At 42.8% G+C, this 22,643-nt stretch overlaps 1 protein-coding gene across 2 annotated transcripts in view; it reads right to left on the bottom strand.

Annotated features, from left to right (window-relative positions):
* Positions 1 to 22,643, bottom strand: part of ETV5 (ETS variant 5) — a 59,337-nt gene that overhangs the window by 23,761 nt on the left and 12,933 nt on the right. For both annotated transcript variants that reach the window (XM_027538825.1, XM_027538816.1), the window contains exons 6-7: positions 6,982 to 7,111; positions 5,796 to 6,086 (exon numbers count right to left, since the gene is read on the bottom strand). In XM_027538825.1, coding sequence (XP_027394626.1) covers positions 5,796 to 6,086; positions 6,982 to 7,111 — 421 coding nt within the window. The remainder of the gene's footprint in view (positions 1 to 5,795; positions 6,087 to 6,981; positions 7,112 to 22,643) is intronic.

Genomic DNA, 22,643 nt, shown 5'->3' with positions numbered 1-22,643 from the left:
AATAACCTCAATGCTAAAACCCAACAGGGATAATATAAGAAAGGGAAATTATATATCATTCTCAATCATAAATACAGATGCAGGAGTCCTAAATACATGTTGGAAAACCTAGCCCAGCAATGTATATATGATTATATATAACAAAGTTTAGTTTATCACAAGAATACAAGATTGGTTTCATATAAAATCAGTGTAATTCACCACATAGAAAAATTAAAGGAGAGCTATTCATTTGATCTCAATAGAGGCAGAAGAAGCATTTGATAAGATTCAACATGTATTCATATTAAAAAAGAAAACCAACAAAACCCAGCATTCTAGGGATAGAAGGAAATTTTCTTCAGCTTAATAAAAGGTATAACAAAAACAACCCTATTTTAAACATAAGGAAATGCAGAAAATGAGCCCTCTTAAGATGCAGAACCCTAAAAACTTCCCATACTGGAACTGTTGTTGTTTTTAGTTGCTAAGTCATGTCTGACTAGAAGTACACAACTCAGTCTGCTGAAGATTCCATTAAGCATCTATGAAACTCAGTTTCGGACACTAAAGTGAATTTGTGCTGTCACACATAACACACTGTTAACAGAAGTGCATGAAAGGGATGTGTCTGACAGGCTACAAGTGTGACTCACTGTCAGGTTCTTCCCTGTCTAAAAACTAGAAAATGTGAAGGACAAAAATGAACAATTAGGGTAGACCTGAGAGAAAGGAGAAGAGAAAAACCTGCATATATTATGTCTCTTTAGCATCTTCAGGGAATAAGTAGTTTTCTACTAAATCACAATTATAGAAAATGTAAGCTCATCCTCTAAGCTCTAAAGTTTTGATCACAACCACAGAGAGAACCTTCTCAACAGGCCATTCAGACAACAGACCCTTTCTTGATGACTCTGGGGACTGGGTTCTGACTATCAATTTCAGCGTGATAGCCTATTGCAATACTAATGCCCGTAGGGAGCATCAAGAAGTAGAGGATTTTTAAAAAGGGAATTTTTAAAAAAATTGTTGTGTGAGAACCTTCTCCAGTTGTAAGTGAGCAGGGGCTACTCTCTTGCAGTGCGTGGGCTTCTCATTTCAGGGGTTTTTCTCATTGCAGAGCACAGCCTTCTAGGCATGTGGGCTTCGGTAGTTGTGGTGCATGGGGCTGAGCTGCTCCAAGGCATGTGGGACCTCCCCAGGACCAGGGATCGAATCCATGTCCCTGCACTGGCAGGTGAATTCTTTACCATTGAGCCACCATGGAAGCCCGAAGCAGACGATTTCCCCATCAGGGTTATCTTCTTAAATTTTGCTTTTTGATTTTTTGCTTCTTGCTGTCACGTGAGTGTGCAGTGGATTTCAAAATTCCTACTGAGTCGCTAAGTCGTGTCTAACTTTTTGCGATCCCATGGACTACAGTACACCAGGCTTCCCTGTTCTTCACTATCTCCCGAAGTTTGCTCAAACCCATGTCCATTGAGTCGGTGATGCTATCCACCCATCTCATCCTCTGTTTCCCCCTTCTCCTCCTGCCTTCAATCTTTCCCCAAATTTCTAGATGCTGCATTTCTTAGAGGAATCTCTTCAGTTGAACTGCGGGGACTCAACTTGAGATGGAATGACAGTTTTTCTTTATACCATATCTGGCTAGTACTATGGGCATAACATAGGAAGATTTTTGCGCACATTGTAAACAGCACAATAAACTCCTATGAGAGTGGGAAGGTTGAATGAGAAGCAGTCTTCCTTTTCAAGGAGCAGCTGGTCTTTAAGGGTAAATGAAACATGTCTGAACATGCCAAATTACATGGCATTTTTTTCCTCTTTGGGGGGAGGAAATCACGAATATAAATCATGGCTTTCAAATATAGTATTTATCTCCTAAAGCAAATTTTGAGTTGTAAAGAATTATATACTGATTATATAAAACATTAAGAATATAACTGACTAGATTATATAGTCTTAGCAAACAATCACTGTCAATAAACACATTGAAGACAAGATATTGAGCAAAATATGGTCTAAAGAAAGGGGTATACATCATGGTTTTTAAACCTCAAAAGAACTTGTTCTACTCAATTGAAGGAATAAGGCACTCAGCAAAACAAAAAATAAAGGTGTGACAACATGGGTTTAGATAAATGATGTAGGAATTAAGTGGGATTTTGTAGTTTTAAGAGAAAGTCCTGCTAGTTTAAAGAAACAGATGGATAAAATTCAAGGTTGAAATGATTTTTCAAGGTCCCTTACTTAGCTTTTAGTACATTGTCAGCAACCCCTCTCCTGTAAGCATAACCAAAGTGGGGTACTTATGTTTTTGGTTTCTAAAGGTAGGACCTGGTATTTGGCTATGTGACTTTTAGGAAGTCCTTTAGATGCTCTGAGGTCTAATTTTTTTTTTTTAATCTGTAAGATACATTTTGTTTGTTTTTATCTTGCCTTTGTTACAGAGCTATTTAGAAAATCTCAGATAAGACTAATTTCCTTCTATCCTGCAAAATACCACATTTTTGTTATGGGGCTAATTTTGAAGTAACATTCCCTCTAACTTAAAAGCACAAGAAAAACTCCAGTTACTAACTAATCTACTCCAGTTTCAAGCAGGCATAAGTTATTAAATGTGTAGTTACTAAGCTTATCATGCTGCTGCTAAGTCACTTCAGTTGTGTCTGACTCTGTGCGACCCCATAGATGGCAGCCCACCAGGCTCCCCCGTCCCTGGGATTCTCCAGGCAAGAACACTGGAGTGGGTTGCCATTCCCTTCTCCAATGCATGAAAGTGAAAGTGAAGTCGCTCAGTCGTGTCTGACTCTTAGCAACCCCATGGACTGCAGCCTACCAGGCTCCTCCATCCATGGGATTTTCCAGGCAAGAGTACTGGAGTTTATCATACCTGACTGCAATTTCTATTGTGTTGTTAGTGGCTCAGTTGTGCCCGACTCTTTGTGAGCTTATGGACTATAGACTGCCAGGCTCCTCTGTCCATGGAATTCCCTAGGCCAGAATACTGGAGTAGGTAGCCATGCCCTCCTCCAGGGGGTCTTCCCAACCCAGGGATTGAACCTGGGTCTCCCACACCACAGGCAGATTCTTTACAGTATGAGCCAGAATTGGACTACAGATCTTAGTTTGTCTCATTTTCTGTGTGCAATCCTCTATCTACAAGCATAATCACTTGTCATGTTTTTGGTGTATTTTGCATCACACAGATATCATTATCTCAATAATAGACAAGCACAATAAGAACAAAATTGAGTACTGGGCACTTGATTCTTAGGGGAAAAAAAAAGTTGTCTAGGTGTGGGGGTAGAAGACAGGGGTACACCATGATTTCCCAAAGTACGACAGTAATATTTCCAGGTCCTGCCCCAGACCCACAACTCCATCTCTGGAGTAGAGCAAGAAGTCTACACTACTAATAATCCCCCGCTGAGGACTCCTCTAGTACACCTTCAGATCTGATAATACAGTGCTCTGGTACAGAAGCCCAAGAGCCCATGTTTGTTTGTGTTTTATCTATGCAGGCACCTGCCCTTCACCTCAGTTCTGTTAAAGATCTCAGTATCACTCTGTGTGTGGGTGAGGTCTTGATTTCAGACCCACCACTCCTAAAGGCGGAGGGGTAAGGGGAGGTGAGTGCAAGATGGAAGGCAGATTTCAGGGAGGAATTGCCCCCTAAAAGAAATATCTACTTTCTGGCTCCTGCCTTTGGATACCTGAGGACAGACACTCAAATCGCAGGGATCAAATGTCCTCCTTTCGGGAGGAGGCCGGGTAGCCTGGAGACAAAGCTACTCTATCACTGAGACTAAGGCATCCTATCTTCCAGGGCTGCAGGAAGATGAATAACTACCAGCAGAATTAGTAATAGGAGATTCTCCCCCAGTTCAGTGAGCCATTGATACAACCTGTTTACACAGGCTCTCTGCACATGAAATGGATTAAGGGAAAATATGAATAAGAGATTTAACACAAAGTGATTTCCCTTTACATATGGTATAACAAATTAAAGTTGGCTAATTATTTCAAATACAAAATATATACCCCACCTCAACCCGCCTCTTCAATTACTAATCTCTGCATACAATCAGAAAAGACAGTTTAAAAACACAAAACCGAAATTATTGAAATAAAAATGGTATCCAGGCCTGCGTTCACAAACTGGCAGGCCTCAGGGGTGATTCTGCCCACAGATTTTGTTTAGTCTGCAAAGTATTACTGCTGTAATACTTTACAGCAGTAAAGTTGAATTAGTTGCCAGCTTTAAAAAACAAAAACAAAACCCCTGGAATTTCTACACTAAAATTCCAAATTTCCAAATTCTCTTAAAGAAGTACAACTGTTATTACAAGCTAGTGACTAACACACACTTTGAGGTACCTGCCTCCTTCAGATGAAGCGGCTTCCTGTGGAAACTGAGGCCCACCACTGAGCCAGCCAGTGGTCAGCCAGCCAGTCAACACTCTCTCCCCTCAGGCCCTGTATACCATTGGTGTTCACGGCCCCTGGATCAGCAGGGGGATAAACACTAACCAGACAAATTATGTGGTTCTTTATGGTGACTTTCACCGCAAAGGGGGAAGGGAACTGGAACCAGACAAGAGTACTTGCTTTTTTCTGCATTTCATCTAGAAATAGTGACCTCCAATTAAATACCAGCAGGCATCTGGGTTGGACCAGGCCAGAGGAAGATAACTTATATATTCTTCCTCTCCCCCAAGCAGAGCAAGAAAGGACAAACAATAGTCATCACCTTGTAGCCATTGGTAACCACAGATAACTACCTGCCTACCTTATCACTTCATTCCAGAGGGACTGAAACAAAAAAGGCCCCCAGAATATCCTGTATTACGGGAAGGCCACAAGCACGCAAAGTTCTAGAATACCACAGATAATGAACTTCAAAGGCTGGGACCTAAGAGGTTAAGTTTGGTGCTTGCAGAGTAGATTCCTTTTACATCTTAGTTTTTCTGAGAATGAATCACTTTGGACAAGTTATTCTGATGCCTCTATTTCCTTATTAAGAATGCAGAAATACCTGGAGTGAAATCAAGATCTCTATCTCAAAAGTAGAAAATTAAAAATACAGTCCAAAAAAAAAAAAAAGAAACAGTCCTCAGGTAATCCCCCTACTGTGAAAATGTATTAAAATCAAATGAGTAATAACACCTCCGATAACTCAGCAATCTTCCCTAATACGTAAGTAAAAAGGTAATAAAGTATTAATGGGTAGCATAAATCAAGGTATGATTCTAGCAGGTGGTATCCAATGAGGAGCCAGCGAAGCTGCCCTCAGCCAAGGTCAACAGACAGGGTCAACATCCTGAGCAGGTCCGTCTTCCTCTGCTTCTACAATGGGGAAGAGTACCAGCCACCTCTCCCATACCTACTTCATAAGGGTGTTGCAAGGCCTATATCCCCTCTGCAGTACCTTAGGAGCAGGGTGATACGTTGTTTAGTCGTTCAGTCGTGTCTGACTCTGTGTGACCCCATCAGGCTCCTCTGTCCATGGACTTCTCCAGGCAAGAATACTGGAGTGAGTTGCCATGCCCTCCTCCAGGGGATCTTTCTGACCCAGGGATCGAACCTAGTCTCCTGCATTGCAGGGGGATTCTTTACCACTGAGCCACCAGGGAAGCCCCAAAGTGATAACATAAACAGGTCATATTCATATTATTAGTAGTCTTACCTCAAAACATGCCTCAGTGAAATGAGAGCTTTATAGGTACCTGGCAAATGACTACTACTTCCCCTCACCCTGGGAGATAGAGGGGTGGGAGGAGGTGGTAAAGGAAGCCCAGATCAGCACCCACCTCTGTTCTGATGGATACTGGTTTTCAGGCATCATCTTTGGCATCTGCAAGGGCTGATGTGGCGGCCGGGGGACCGCAAAGGTTTGCTGCTGTGGTCCAGGTTCCGGAAGCGAATGAGGGGTGGGGGTGGGGCCCACACCTGGGACTGGGCCAGCTGCAGGGGCATGTGCCGCCGAGGTGGGCAGAGTTGCCTGAGGTGGGGGAAATAGGGAATTCTGATGGGTGGGAGACAGCGGGGTGGTAGGAGGGGTTAATGGCTTGAACCCAGAGGGAGGCTTCCTATCATAGGCACTGTAAACAGAAAAAGAGAAGGAACCATTTAGCCGCAATGAAGCCATTAGCGTGGTCACCAGGTCCAGCAGAACTTGAGGTTGCAGCCCACGGTTGCCAGGAAATGACAGCATTAACATAGTTAAATTGCTGGCAGCCCCGAGGGAATATTTGTACCTCTGAAAAGTGACAAGCACACTGCGTCACAGGGACTTGTTTAACACTTCTAGTGATTCTTCTCAAAGATAATTTTAGCCTCAGCTTCCGGTTTCCTTTTTCCCCTTTTCTAAAAGAATTCTCCATGTATGCGCGTGCAGGGGTGGATTGATGAGGGGAGAAATTAGGTCCTGGGGGAGTTTTCTGGCCCCCTCTCCCAAGAATTCCAGGGTTCCCAGGAACAAGAACCTTTGAATTTTCTGCTGTAACATCCCTTAACAAAGCTTCTCCTCCCCTTTTCAGGCAGATCTATGTTTATCTTCTAGAGCAAAGAATGATTTAAAATTAAAGCTTCATTCCTGGGGCTTGGATATTCTTAAGTAAAGGGCACTGGCATGGGGATTTTCTTCATATATTCTGATGTGAAGATTACTTCTTTGGTGCTTAAAGTTCACATTAACATATGATAGACATGAAGGAGCATATAGTCCCTCCCTTGAAGCCACAGATCAAATAGCCCAGCATTCAGGGTTCTTTCCCTTGGGAGGGCTCAGGGCCCCATGAAATCAGTCCCCTGCAGGGCTGATTTAACAGTTCTGCACGTTACATGCAGACAAAGCCCATTTGGACTGGCTACAGCTAGAGGATCATTATATTGCCACCAGAGACGGGTGTGCTACACTGAGCGTCTGCTGAATAATACTGGAAACAATCAACGAGCCGGCCACTTCCTGGCCAGCCTTTCTCTGGCTCCACTTACCAATAGTTGTAGAGGCACTTTTCTCCATAATTAGCACCGAGAGCCTGCTCGTGGCTACAGGACGACAGCTCAGAGGAGGGGCTGTGTAGCTCCCGTTTGATCTTGGTTGGAGGTGGGGCATGAAGCACCACTGAAATCAGAAGAGGGATGAGGGGAGGGACAGAGAGGACAGTGATTAACAGGGAGCACAATGCTTCCTTCTGCAAACCCTATACTAGCTGATTGTTCTTGGAACTCATGTCCAGTCACACGCCAGAGGAAGCCAAACACTTAACACAGAGCCTTCCATCTAAAACCAATGAAAAGTTCTTTAAAGTCAGAAATCATCATCTGACACTTTAAATTAGCCAAGGTTCCCCACCCCCACCCCCACCCCCACCCCCGCAAACTTTTTCTATGTTGGGTCCACTGCCTGGAGGCTCTGAAGCCCTTAAAGATCCTGTAGGTGATGGTGCTTCAAGAAAAACACAGGTGTGATAAGAATGCCAAGGATTGCAGACAAGAACAATTCTGTTTCGGAAAAGGACAAAACACCCAAAAATATACTGGTAGACATTACACGTTAGCTTATCTAAGGCTTCAAATTGCCATGGCAAAAAAAAAAAAATAGAGGCGTATATACAAACGAAATATGACTTAAAAAATATGATTTTAAAGTCCTTCCTCAAGCAACTGTAAATATCAGCTCTGAGTAAGAAATACCCAATCTTTAGGGGCACTTCAAAAACTTTTAAATTTTATATTGGAGTACAGCAGATTCACAACATTGTGATCATTTCAAGCGCACAGCAAAGGGACTCAGCCATACATATACAGGCATCCATTCCCCCCCAACTTCCCTCCCATCCAGACTGCCACATAACATTGAGCAGACTTCCCTGTGCTACACAGTAGGTCCTTATTGGTTATCCACTTAAAATACAGCAGTGTGTACACGTCAATCTCAAATTTTCAAAAGCAAAGGAATACAACGATGGACCCCAAACCACAAACGAGGAGAGGCTAGCTGCATACGGGAGGCCTGGAAAACCTCCATGCTCGTGTCTGCTTCATGCCTTTCCAGTGCCCTACCAGGAAGGGCAGGCGCTCAGAACCAGTCCTTTCACAGATGGTGCCAATTACTCTTCCTAAATTGATAGTATACAGAGCTGCTGCTTTGTATGGAAGTCGATCGAACATTCCATATGTGATGCTGAGACAGCAGAGGAGTTAAGTTTTTCAAATGTATCTAGGAGCTAACTCATTTTAAAGAGGGTGCTTTACCCAAAGTAGAAGGGCAAACTCTTAGAAGACGCTGTACTGTAAGGATTGTCTTCTGGCTGTGGGAGGGAGAGGGAAAGGAACGAGTTAAGCTTCTCTACCGGCTGTTATCCACTGGATTGCAGTTCTCATTAAATGGCTAACAGTGCTTAGTGCTCTGGTGACCACCGAATTTTTCTGTTGCACTCAATGTTTACTCCTGAGCCATCTTCCAGAAGCTTAGTTTTCTTAGTGATTTATATTAGGTAGAATTAGTGAAATGACAATTCTTTTCTAAGACTGAACAATCTTTCTGCCAACTGGTTTCTCAGGTGCTTCCTCCAACCCTGAATTCTGGACTCAGAAGTGAACAAATGAGACTGAAGACTTGATCACAGATGACAAGTTTATAAAAGCAAAGTCCTGCCAGTGACTGACTGGCAAGGGCAGGTTTTCATAATTCCTTTCCTACAAAACGCCAACTGCTTTTCCCAAACACACAAAATAAGTTCGGAACTGGCAGATTATATTTAGAAGTCATTAGAGTCTCTCTCGTGATTTTTTTGATGGTGACATCATGGCAGCCAACCCTCAATTGCTATCAAATGTTTTCAGACATTCAGACACAGAAAATGGCTAAGCTTGCTCTTGTTAGAATGCTGTTGGTAAACGAGAAGGGAGAGTCGGGTATGCAGGGGATGTTCTGGTTCTCGGCACTGCTCCTGGGTCATTGCTTCTCCTCTTACCAGTCTTCTGTCATAAAAGTTTTGGACTGGTGATGATGCCCCAACATAAGCAGCAGTTACATGTCCTAGAAAGTACTTTTCTGACTTTATTTTAAGAAAATCATTTATAATCACTGTTTCTCCTAAGTTTGGAGAGTAAACAGCAATAGCATTGTTCAATTTTCTCATTTCAGGCTTCAGAAATGTTTTGACATTTTCACGGTATTATAAAAGTTATCAGTTCTACTGACAAGATTAATACCAGAGGGTAAACCAAAGTTTTCCAGAAAGCAAACTTTTATAATGTCTGCAGAAATACCATATACCCATTTTGAAAGTCTTAAGTTTTGGCTAACTCTGATATCTGTGGGCGCTCAGTTGTGTCTGACTCTTTGAGGTCCCATGGACTATATAGCCCACGAGGTGCCTCGGCCCACGGAATTCTCCAGGCAAGAATATTGGAATGGGTTGTCATTCTCTTCTCCAGAGGATCTTCCCAACCCAGGGAAGAAACCCACGTTTCTTGCATCTCCTGCACTGGCAGGTGGATTCTTTACCACTAGTGCTACCTGGGAAGCCCGATTCTGATGTCTTAATTTCCTCACATCTACATGGCACTCCTAGTGTGTACCACACCATTTGGGCTCTACATTATATGGTACCTTCTCTCATACCATAACTGTCCTATTACCTGGAATCTTATGTTCTCTATCCAAAGGAGGAGTTCAAGAAGTAAATGAGTGCTGTGGTTTGAATTGTTGTAACCTCCCAAATTCATACGCTGAAATTCTAATGTCTTATGTGATATTAGGGGGAGGGGCCTTTGGGAGATGATTAGATCACGAGGGCACAGGTGTCTGAGGACACAAGTCAATGAAGGGGAGCCCTCACCCAGCCATGTCGGCACCATGATCTCAAACTTCTAGCTTCCAGAACAGTGAGAAATAAATTTCTGTTGTCTATTGGCTCCCCAGTCTGTAGTATCCTTGTTTAGTCACTAAGTTGCATCTGACTCTCTGCGCCCCCATGGACTGTAGCACGCCAGGTTTCATTACCTCCTGGAGTTTGCTCAAACTCATGTCTATTGAGTCAGTGATGCTATCCAACCACCTCATCCTCTGCTGTCGTCTTCTCCTTTTGCCTTCAATTTTCCCCTTCAAGCTCTACTAAGATTCAGGGGTTATATTTCGAATTAATTTTTAAAATTTGATGGCAGGGTCCACATTTACCTTTGAAGGCTAGACATGATGTTAGTCATATTTTTTTTCCCCTTGGGAGTCAACCATTCGAAGGAGGGAGAAGAGAGGGCAATGTGGCAGGAATGAGATTTGGAAGTTTCACAGATAATGGACAGGAAAGCCAAGAAGGGGCCGTTTGAGGGGTAAGGAAGGATGCTCAGTCTCCACAGAGAGGTTGCTGGGTCAGAGGATGTATGAAAGAGCCTGATAGTCATATGCATGTGTTTTAAGTAGGAAAGTAGAAGCCCAAGGAATGCTCGTAACTTTTAACCTGTTTCCTCTTTGTAAAATGAGATATATGATGCTGCCTTGAGAAGGCTGGACTGTGAAGAAGGCTGAGCGCCGAAGAATTGATGCTTTTGAACTGTGGTGTTGGAGAAGACTCTTGAGAGTCCCTTGGACTTCAAGGAGATCCAACCAGTCCATTCTGAAGGAGACCAGCCCTGGGATTTCTTTGGAAGGAATGATGCTAAAGCTGAAACTCCAGTACTTTGGCCACCTCATGCGAAGAGCTGACTCATTGGAAAAGACTCTGATGCTGGGAGGGATTGGGGGCAAGAGGAGAAGGGGACGACAGAGGATGAGATGGCTGGATGGCATCACTGACTCGATGGACGTGAGTCTGAGTGAACTCTGGGAGTTGGTGATGGACAGGGAGGCCTGGCGTGCTGGGATTCATGGGGTCGCAAAGAGTCAGACACGACTGAGCAGCTGATCTGATCTGATCTGATCTGAGAAATAGAGAAAATGGCACAGCATCTTGCAGATGGTGCTATGATGTTGTATAATCATACACTATGGTTTCAAAAATAGAGTACTTACCTTCACACAGGTGACTTACTAAACCATGACAGAGACTGAGGACTATAAACCATGGCAATGAATCACAATTAAAAGAGGAGCATGAACTCCTGAAGAAGTTTAAGAAAAAAAAAAAGCTGTTTGACTATTTGAATTGATAAACATTTTCTACAACAGAAAACTTGAGTTTAATTAAGGTCAGTTACAGAAGATGGACCCATAAAGCCAATGATGTCCTATGAACAATTTCTGGCAAATATGGGCCACCTTCCTTATTGTAAAGATTTCTTTCATTCATTCATCCATTGATTCATTTGTTGAGCATCTTCCATGGGTCAGGTTCCTGAAGGTGCTAGGGATATGCTGGTAAACAAAACAGACATGGTGGTCCTTTTCCTCATGGCATGCATAATTTAGTGAGGGATCTGACTTCTAGCATCTTCCGATAAATGTAATTAGAGTTGGACTAGAGTCTATCTGATAGTCCACTTAATTTAGGCCTTTACAGTTATGGATAAGGACCCTGAGGACCAAAGGAGTTAAAGGAATGGCTTGAGGTCTTGAAGCTGCTGATACTGGAGAGGAAAGGAAGGAAGAGCGCCCCCAACTGTCATCTCAGTCATCTACCACATTGTCAGAAATGGGCGATACTACACTCACCCACTATGTTCATCAAAAAGAGGACATAAACCCTGTTTTCAATGAAAACAACAAAAATACCACATTACACCTTATTAAGAGAAAGTGTTCTAGAACAAAAGAACAATGGATAACTAATACCTCTGGAAAAGAACCAGGTAGACCAAGAAAGAGGCAACCAGACGGATCCCTTATCATTGGCCCTGGCTAGTTTACTTAACATTATTTTATCCAATCTTCCGAACCCAGTGAGAAAGCTGCTTTCATTGTCTCCATTTTAGAAATAAGAAAAATCAAGGCTCAAAAGGTAATCTGCCAAAGTCTCATAGCTCTCAGTGGTCAGTATACCCATCAGTTGTCAGTCATTCCATTATATTGCCTCCCAAATGGAACCTGAGCAAAAAGGACTAAATCAAAAAGGGATTAGAACAAATAGGGAAAGAGATGGAGAAAGAAGACAACTGCAGAGAAGCAGAGGAATGCTCTTTGCCAGTTCTCGGGGTCTGTATCCTCGAGTACTCTACTCTCCAGCTGCTGACATGCCTGACACATCTAAAGCCACTCAAGGACTTACACTTTCTCCTGTCTCTAGGTCCCCAAAACGCTCAGGTTCCCTCCCTCCCTCCTACTAGCAACAAACATCTCTTGATTCTAGTGGTTTCTACTTCTTAGTCCTTGCCTCCCGTCCTAGTATTCCATCTAATAAGATCTCATTCCCCCTTCTATTGTCCAGCTAATCAAAATCTTTCCAGATAGCTGAAGGCACTGTGGAAGACCTGGCATCTACAGCCAGTCATTGACCAGTCAGATGCCACACTGTTGCTGTGGATACCCTCATGCACCCCCCAAATGCCCCGCCCCTCCTGAAGCTGTTGCTTGACAATTCCCTCCTAAATGCCACCTCTGAGACAAGAACACTGTGAGCGGGCTCTCTGGACCTCTACTTGACTATCAGAACTCTGTTAAGGATCCATACACAAATGAGAGTCTCCACTTGTCAGGGGTAGGAAAGATGGGTTGGCTGGCTGATAAGATATGTCTACATCCGTGGGCATGCACTACAAAGTACAATGTGTTGCTCTGTAGACCACCATAACACCATTTAAAATTTACATAGGATGTTCACAAATCAACCAACTTAATTTCATAGTTCCTTTTCTTACTAGGAAACTCCTTAGAAGATTTTTCTATCTGACACCATGATCAAAAATCAAGCCTGATCCTAGCCAGTGTAGTAAGTTAAGAAAAATGAATAAAAGGAAAAAAGAGAAGGAAAAATACCTCAATCACTTATTGCCAAGTGGGTACATAGAAAATATGAAAGTATCCACCAAGTATGAGAATCAATAAGCTAACTTACCAAGATCATTGGCTACAAGGCAAGTACATAAAAAGAATGACTTACATACATAGTAACCTAAACAATGTGAAATTAAAGAAATACATTTAAAATAGCAACAGATAGCATCAAATACCCAGGAACACATCTAATACCTAGGAACACATCTAATAAAAGACATGCAAGGTAGCTAAACTGAACTATAAAACCCCGAGGAAAATCAAAGAATTCTAAATAAATAGAAGAATACATCAGTTCACAGGCTGGAAGGCTTGATACTATAAAGATATTAATTCTTCTCAAATTTATCTATAGGCTCAATATCAAACAAAATCTCAGTTCAGTTCAGTCTCTCAGTCGTGTCCGACTCTTTGCAACCCCATGAATCCCAGCACGCCAGGCCTCCCTGTCCATCACCAACTCCCGGAGTTCACTCAGACTCACGTCCATCAAGTCAGTGACACCATCCAGCCATCTCATCCTCTGTCGTCCCCTTCTCCTCCTGCCCTCAATCCCTCCCAGCATCAGAGACTTTTCCAATGAGTCAACTCTTCGCATGAGGTAGCCAAAGTACTGGAGTTTCAGCTTTAGCATCATTCCTTCCAAAGAAATCCCAGGGCTGGTCTCCTTCAGAATGGACTGGTTGGATCTCCTTGCAGTCCAAGGGACTCTCAAGAGTCTTCTCCAACACCACAGTTCAAAAGCATCAGTTCTTCAGCACTCAGCTTTCTTCACAGTCCAACTCTCACATCCATACATGACCACTGGAAAAACCATAGCCTTGACTAGATGGACCTTTGTTGGCAAAGTAATGTCTCTGCTTTTCAATATGTTATCTAGGTTGGTCATAACTTTTCTTCCAAGGAGTAAGCGTCTTTTAATTTCATGGCTGCAGTCACCACAAAATCTCAGTACTCAGAAATGAGAATGAAGAAATTACAATCAAGCTTTAACAGGGAGTCTCACAAAAACCAAAAAAGCCAGATACTACATGACCCCATTTACAATAATATTCAAAAGGAAACAAAATTATTCTATGGTGTTTCAAGTCAGGATGGCGGTTACTCCTGTCTCTAGGGGTGGTGCCTCTTTAGGGGGTACATAGAGTTTCCTCACTCTCATAAATTCTAGGTCTTGATCTAAATGCCTGTACCATTTGTGAAAATTTATCAAGCTACTCTTGTCACGCATTATTTCAGTTGTTTCTATTTAAACAAACAGCCCTGGGACTTCCCTGGTGGCCCGGTGGTCAGGACTCCACACTACATTTGATCCCTACATGTCTTGGGGCCCGGCCCCCAAAAAAGGCAGCTCCTGTCCTGGTCAAACAGCACCACTGAGTTAACACTAAGATTTCTTCAAGCTTTAGAAAATCTTTCTTCGGTGATGGTGCAGAAGCAGCCTTTCAAGAAATAACCCAATTGTTTCAAAATAGAAATAAGTAGACAAACTAACCCATTCAAGAGAAATAATAATTCCCTCTGACAAAATCTGTTTCCTGCCCACAAGTACAGGCCTGTGGCTTCTGTCCAAGGCAGCTACGATGCCAGTGCTGGCAGTGAACTTCACTATTTCAGCGCAGAGGAGCAAAACAAAGGAAAACACTTTTGTTGAATGTTACGATGAATGACAGTTGGAGTCAAAAGGAATTTTTTCAGAAAGACAAAAACCACCTTGTCTAATAAGCCTTTCCTTTGGTGCCTCATGATCGTCAAAGTTTCAATTTGCCACAGCCTTTGTTGTGAATACATACAGCATTTTTGTAATAGATACTGAATGTTAAAGAAACTGCCAATCAGTTATAGTGCGGTCTGACCGGGGAGAGACTAAGCCAGTCCTGCGTCTTTGGCTTCACACAGAGGCCTCCTTCTCTTAGGTGTTGCCGTTAAGGTTTTGTTTTGGGGTTTTCCTCTCCACCTTCTTCAGTTTCATTTTCATTACCTTCATCTAGAGCAGACTCATCTGTCCCAAATCAGCATGCAGGCCTGACCTCAGGGCAGACCTTATTTGGTTACGCCTGACAGCCATGATCTTACTGTACATGGAAGGTTGTGTCTCATGATGCAAGTTGACCAGAACACCAACATCTGCCTCCACATGGCACGTCTTGCGGCTATGCCCCAGTGCCAGCCCATGTCTCCAGAGCCTCTCATAGCGCTTGTAAACAAACGTGGTGCGGATGTACATGGCCATGGTTGAGAGACTTTTCAGGATTCCCAGAGCCATAATCCTACAAAGAAGCTTCATCCCTCAGCTTACTGCTCTTTCTGCCACCAGCGGTGGGTCACTGTTCCTTTCTCAGACCACTACCACCTCACCTCCTTCTCCGTAAGGAATACGTACTGTGTAGTTCCAAGAATGGTGGCAGGGGGAGCCCAAGACACCTGCCTGTACTGCTCTTTGGTTGTGGCGGCGAGTAGAATGCCAGGAAAGAAGACAGAGGGACATGTCAATTTAAAAATGATGTTGGCAAAATAGAGCATGTGTGGTCTCTACTCCCCTGATTACTCCTAACTTGTCAGGGTGCCACTGGCAAAGACGAGAGGGGGCTTTAAGTCACTAGATGTGGTGTCCCTTGAGTTCTGCACACAAAGAAACCCCAAAAGACCTACTTTCCAACATACTGCTGACTTTCCTTAGTCCTGGCCTTCCTTGGACAAACTCTGAGACAAAGCATAGTCAGCCAGTTAGTAAGAAAAGGATAGACAGGCTGAGGTTTATTTAAGTTCTACCATATTACTGGAAGTTGGAAATCAGTCTTTATTTTAGTTTTCTACTACTTTGTGTAGATTAGAAACCATTTCAAACATAAAACATATTCCTAATCTTGGTATTTCTTGTAATTGCTATAGCAAATGACAAGGACAGGCCATAATTCCCTGTTCTGGGAACCAAAAGAGGTTCAAGGGAGATTAAGTGGACAGGTTCTGGCACTTAAAAAATATCTGGAAAAATATCTGGATGCCTTTTGGATTTCTAAACCAAATAAGAGACATGCTCAAACCCGTTTGAATGGATGGTTAGCACTGTTTCTGCCTGGCAACAGTTTCCAAAAATAAAAATTTGAAATGTTATCAAATTTAGGGGCACAAGTTCCAAAAGTAGAATTGGTGGAGATATGGGGGACTGCCATTTTCTCTAATATCTGACAGTGCTAACCTTTGTAAGCATAAATTAAAAAATTGAATGTAGCAAAAATCATCCATAAATAGTAAAAAATCAACTATTTAGTAAGCTGTGCTAAAAACTGTAAGTCCCTCAAAAGCCTTCTCTTCAAATGTGCACAAACCTCTCCATTTGACTCACTCAGTTCTTTCACCACTGTTTTAAGGTCAACAAAATAACATGGATATGAGGTGAGAAAACCCACAACATAGGGAATTTCCATGCCTAAGGTCAGCATTTCTGTATATTTGTGTTTCTACATATCCTTTAAATATGTACCCTAAAAAGTCAACTACAAAATAGCTGGCAAGGACTCTTCAAAAAAAAACAAAAACATGAAACAGTCAGTGTTACTGGGGGGAGGAGGGCAAGGTGGGCAGATTCTTGTCTGATATAAGAGATGTAACAATAAGCTTGATGTACAATTCTTAAATTCTAGATCAAAAACAATATTGATATCAGTTATAAAAGACAGCTGGGAAATTCTGAGTATTACTGAATAAAAGTTAATTTTCTTAGACTATGTAGAAGAATGTCCTCAGTCTTTTGAGATGCACACTGAAGTATCTGGGGGTGAAATGTGATAAAGCTTGCAACTTTCCAATAACTTGGGAAGAATATATAGAGAAATGAAGTAAATGCAGCAATATGTCTTGAAAAAAAAAAATCAATAAAATGGCTATTATATCATCTCCTCTGAGATACTTGGAGAAAAAACCCTATCTTACGGTTGACTGAACAGGTCAGCAGACGTGCTAACAACTTCAAAACCATGCCCTTACACACGAAGGAAGTCACCCCTGGCCTATTACCAAACCTGAAGAAGACTGTCCTGTTTATCTGTACCTTTTACCATGTTTGGATAATACAGCCCCAGGAATCTAAAATTACACAAGGACAAATGTTGTCATACTCTAACATCTAAGCCAGTGGTTCTCAAATATTTTTTTGGCCCTGGCCCACTTAGAAAGGAGAAGGGAACACCTGAGAGGGAAAAATAAACTGCCACTGTTATCACCATGACGACTGTCCATGCCACCTCTACAGCTGCTGGGTAAAAAGACCACAATTACACAAGTACAAAACAGTAACAAAAGTAAAATCAACCAGTAGTTTCGTATACACATTAATAACACATTCAACAGGAACTAAAACAGAAGCTCAACTCAAGATCACAAAGCATTTTTGGAAAAAATAAAATAGAGAATGCCCACTCCTTGTGAATGTACGTGCATAACAGGTTTAGAACACAACCAGAAGACAGGACAGCTCAGATTCCATCCCCGGAGTCCTCAGGAGGGCAGCCTGCAGCCATCACCAACCTGTGCTGGTGACAGAAGGAATGCAAGTTCTCTTCCTCAGTGTTCTCCTTCATGTTTCCTTCTAAGCAGCTGGTTTGGTTCCTTCTGCCCAAAGAGGTTAAGCACGGCCAGGGCCCAGAGAGGAGGTTGGGATTGGGTGACCTGGTCTTTTGGGGCCCTGAGCACCTGGGGGTGGGGAGAAAGGCACAAGAGTTTCTGGGGGCTCCAACTGGCCCAACCTAGCTTATTAGGATAAGTGATCAGAAAAGGGTGGAGCTTAAGACCTAAATTGTGTTAAGTTTGTTGGCTTAGAGAATCCTCTGTGCATTTGTCTTGGGAATCAAGAATGGCAGCAGGACTCTGGGCTGGAAACAAGGCTCTCCATATAACTCATGGGAAATATGACAAACGTCTGGTGCAGCCAACACCTGGGTGAGCAGACCACATCGAGGGGCTGAGATTTCCGGGTAGGTTCATTCTGAATCTCAAACAGCAAGAACAGCTATATTTGTCCTGGGCAAAGTCCTACATGGAGAAAGCAAGGTTTCTGTTCTGGGATAGAATTTAGTATCAGTAGGTATAGAAACGGAGAAGGCAATGGTACCCCACTCCAGTACTCTTGCCTGGAAAATCCCACGGATGGAGGAGCCTGGTAGGCTGCAGTCCATGGGGTTGCTGAGAGTCGGACACAACTGAGCAACTTCACTTTCACTTTTCACTTTCATGCACTGGAGAAGGAAATGGCAACCCACTCCAGTGTTCTTGCCAGAAGAATCCCAGGGACGGGGGAACCTGGTGGGCTGCCAGACGTCTATGGGGTCGCACAGAGTTGGACACGACTGAAGCGACTTAGCAGCAGCAGCAGCAGGTATAGAAAAAGATCTCTTCATGATTGTCACAGCAATAGTATTCAAGATTTTAAGTAATCTGTTTTCCATCATACTAATAAATTTACATAGTTTAAGAAATCAAATAGAACTACAAGGTTTATGGTGAGTAACAATAATATTCAGGGTTTTAGACTAGAGATTAATCATGGTGGTAGGGAATTATGGTGTTGATTATTCCAGTTTATTACTTCCTTGTTTCTCAGTGAGGACCAAAGGACTGGATATTAATTACCCTCGTGGTATATCTCAGGGCCCTAGGGTAAAGAATCAACCCTGAAGTAGCAGAATTCATCAATTAACAACTATAGAAGTCCTCCCTATATGGCCAATACCATCTTCTGTACAATAAATAACACAAGAGCCAAATTAGAAACTGATAAAGCTAGTTCCTAGAACATCTGGTGCCAGGAATCAGATTTCTTCCACGCTGCGGGAAAAACCTACAGTCAGCATAAGACAGGCTTCGGGAATTGGGGTGTGGACAAAAAAAACCCAACAAAACCACTCTACTTTTCATGATTTAGAGCTAGAAATTTGGGGTAATATGGGTCAGCTTGAGAAAAATGTCTTTGAACTTATTATCGTGGTATGGACTACGGGAAAAGGCTATCAGATCCCAACAAATAGGGTTAGAATTACACAGTATTGGAACAGAAACAACCCAAGAGCAAGATTTGAATCTTGACAACTCTGCATGAAGATGGCTAGGGAATACCAGAGCGAAATAATAACCTGCAGAAGCAGAGCTAGGTCTTGCTACAGTGGAAAAAGAGGTGAGGGCAGAAGACACTTCTCTTACTCATAAGAGTAAATAAGGTTATACCAAGTATCAATACTTGGAAATTCTAGGGCAGGAACCTTTGGGGGAATATAAGTCCAGGAATACTTTGTTGGTGAGTTTATATAAAAAATGATAGGCACTTACTTGAAAGATGGTATGCATTGGGAATTTGGGATTAATGCATGTGTGTGTGTATGCATGAGTAGTCTCTCAGTCGTGTCTGACTCTTTGCGACCCCATGGACTGTAGCTGCCAGGCTCCTCTGTCCATGGGATTCTCCAGGCAAGAATACTGAAGTAGCTTGCCATTTCCGCCTCCAGGGGAATCTTCTCAACCCAGGGAACAAACCTGAGTCTCCCGCATTGCAGGTAGATTCTTTACCTGCTAAGCCACTGGGGAAACTGAGGATTGGGTGTGTATATACTGCTATATTTAAGATAGATAACCAACAAGAACCTACCATATAGCACAGGGAACTCTGTTCAGTATTCTGTAATAAGCTAAATGGGAAAAGAATTTTAAAAAGAAAAGATACATGTATATGTATAACTGAATCCCTCCGCTGTACACCTGAAACTAACATTACATTGTTAGTCAATTATGCTCCAATATAAAATAAAAAGTTTTTAACACAGGTATGGAGACTGTCTCCAGAGAGACCCCTATCAGTTCACAAATGGGATGGGCAGAAAAACAGGGTTAGCAGGGACATGAGATTACTTCAGAATTCTGAAAATGGAAACCTAGAGGTCTTGAATACAAGTTTAGAAATGAAAGGGAGAAAAAGGAGCTCAAAAAGAAAAAAATGGCCCAACTTTGAAAAGGTATAAATAGCATCAGTAGAGAGCAGTATCTGAAACTCCTGAGAGGTCACCTGCAAAGGCAGTGGAATTTCTCCTGGAAGACGGGAATTAAGGGTTATTGATAGAATGTCTCCCACCTGGGTTTTAAATCAGACAACAGAATTGATACCACGAAGAAGTTAAAACCATGCTCTGTAAGCCCCTCTTCCATTTTGTTTACCAGGGATGACCCTAAATCTCTGCTATGGACTCAAGCTGACAAGAGTGATACGGGTCTAGGTTGTGTCCTAGCCAAGTACTGGGCTTGCCAAACGCTGCTGTCTCTGGGGGAAAGGCTTCACATGGGGTTGGCTTCAATGACAAGAAGCTGCGATGCTCATACTGGCTCTGGAGAGTAACATGCTGCCAACTTGTGTTTGGGCGGGACTGGTGTTACGGTATTTTATGCTCTTACTGTTCCCTGGAATGTAAAATATATGACACAACATATTAGTATCTTGGAGATATTAGATATTAATATATTGGAGTTCTCAATGGAGAACTCCAGCTCTGAAGATACCAAAGCTCTAGCTTCAGGAGCCCCCAGGTTGTAGCTTCTGTTAGACCTCCAAACAAAGCCCTGCGGCTAGGGTAAAAGCAGGAAAAGATTAAGTGGCAGTTTTACTTATAAAGGGATTTTAATTTCTCTGTGGAAAAGAGGAACTGACTGGACAAGGGGGTTATACTTTATAGGAAAGGGCTTTATTGGGGGCATTTTTACTAGGATGGGATCTTATTTGAACTAGAATGTTTATATTTTCTAGAGGCTTCCCAGGTGGCGCTAGTGGTAAAGAACTTGCCTGCCAATGCAGGAGACATAAGAGACATGGGTTGGGTCTGGAAGATTCCCTGGAGGAAGGCATGGCAACCCACTCCAGTATTCTTGCCTGGAGAATCCCATGGACAGATGAGTCTGGTGGGCTACAGTTCATGGAGTTGCAAAGAAGCGACTTAGCATGCATGCACGTTTATGTTTTCTAGTAAATTCATATAATGGGGAGGAGAGGTGGGTGATTTGGAGGTTTGCTTCTGTTAGGCCCAGCTCAATGACTAATTACATCATCCCACCAAGTTTCCTTCCTCTTCCACTGCCTCTTCCTGCAACAGCAGCCGCTGGCTGAAATACCATTGGGCAAAGATGAACAACTAAATTTTGCCCGTGGAAGTCAGTTTGGCAGGTATTAATGTACGCTTGCAACCCAAAAGGTAGAACTGCACCACCCAGGCTGACCACTCAAAATGTGTGTGGGGTCCTCTAGTCTCCAGGGGGTGCTCCAGGTTCCCCCTACCTCTTTATTCCCCCCTCCAGAGAGGAAAAATCATGACCCAAGTCAAGGAAGATGCCCAAGTCCTAAAGGGTGGGCAGGGGGCATAGCTTTGGCTAGGAAGAGAAGGGGGCCTCAAGGCCGTCTATTTACCTCTTCTGCAAAGGGGCTGAAAACGCTGGGAGAAGCTGGGAAGAGGTCAAAGTGATGGGCTAAGCATAGGGAAGACTGAATGGCCAAGGAGTCCTCAAGGGGGACCTGTGGGCCAGGGGCGAGTCTGCCAGGGTAAGGAGGTTGCTGCTCATGTCCTTGGTTATCGACTAGGAGGACCAGTTTCTAACTGGAATTTAGGATATTGGCCTTATCCTTTCTTCACCTCTACTAGTACTAACAGTAATGACAGGTGATTTTTTTTTTTTTTTTTAAGGGTTTCTATTCTAAGTCTGGCTAAAATAGATGGGAAAAGACTCTTTAATACTTTTTTCTCCTCCCAAAAGAAGTGGTCATGTTAGTAAGAGGAACCCACCTTGGATGAATGTACTAAATCAGGAATGTCCTGACTCACAGAAGGGAATTGCAGGTCAGAAAGAGGACCTATTACTGAACAGCTACATGTGCTCAGCACAAAACTGCATCTTTCAAATAGTCATTTCTAAACACAAAACGGGTGTTCTCAAACAAGGAAGATAATCTAATGCCAATGGTAGTAGACAGGTTGATTTTTTTGACCTAGATGAACTAGTTTCAGATTGACTTCCTTCAAGTTCACACTCTTGCCACACTTCAGCATTATTCTTGAAACAGCTTGGGTTTGTGTAGTTCCTTTTCTTCCAGCGACTCATTTATCCTAACAATTTAGGGCTGTTATTTTAGAATTCTGAAAATGGAAACCCAGAGGCCTTGAAGAGTTAGAAATGAAAGGGAGAAAAAGGAGCTTAGAAAAGAAGAGGCCCAACTCTGACTGAAGTAGGTTGCATATTAGTAGATTCGGGGCTCTGCCATCAGAGAATGTTGCACAGTACGTGTATTCTAATTGCATCAGAGTGTCACATCCGCAAACTCTGGGCTGTGGAGAAACCAATATGATAGACAACTTCTTTAACTTTCACCATCAAGAGAGAGAGGCCTAGAGACAGCCCTGTTCTCCCAGCTCTGTTGGAGGCGAAGGGCTGGCCTCCCTCACTGTAGGCTTTCCGTCAGCCACAGCAGACTCTACCATGAGGGGCTGCTCAAGATGGAACACACAGTCAGGAAAGAGGGAAACAGGGCAATCCTCCTGCATAGAGAAAAAATGCAAAACAAGCCTTCTTTAACAGCCCTTCTATAATTTATTCCCAATTCATTTGATTCTCATCCAAACTGGCATTAAAGCAGCAACAATACTTGAAGTGGGATTTAATCACTGTGGAAAATTTTACCTTCAAGTTTAAAATTCAT

Source organism: Bos indicus x Bos taurus, chromosome 1 (genome assembly GCF_003369695.1).
Source record: "Bos indicus x Bos taurus breed Angus x Brahman F1 hybrid chromosome 1, Bos_hybrid_MaternalHap_v2.0, whole genome shotgun sequence".
NCBI lineage: Eukaryota > Metazoa > Chordata > Mammalia > Artiodactyla > Bovidae > Bos > Bos indicus x Bos taurus.
The sequence above is the reverse complement of the archived record's forward strand: the minus strand, read 5'-3'. Positions and strand labels throughout refer to the sequence as shown.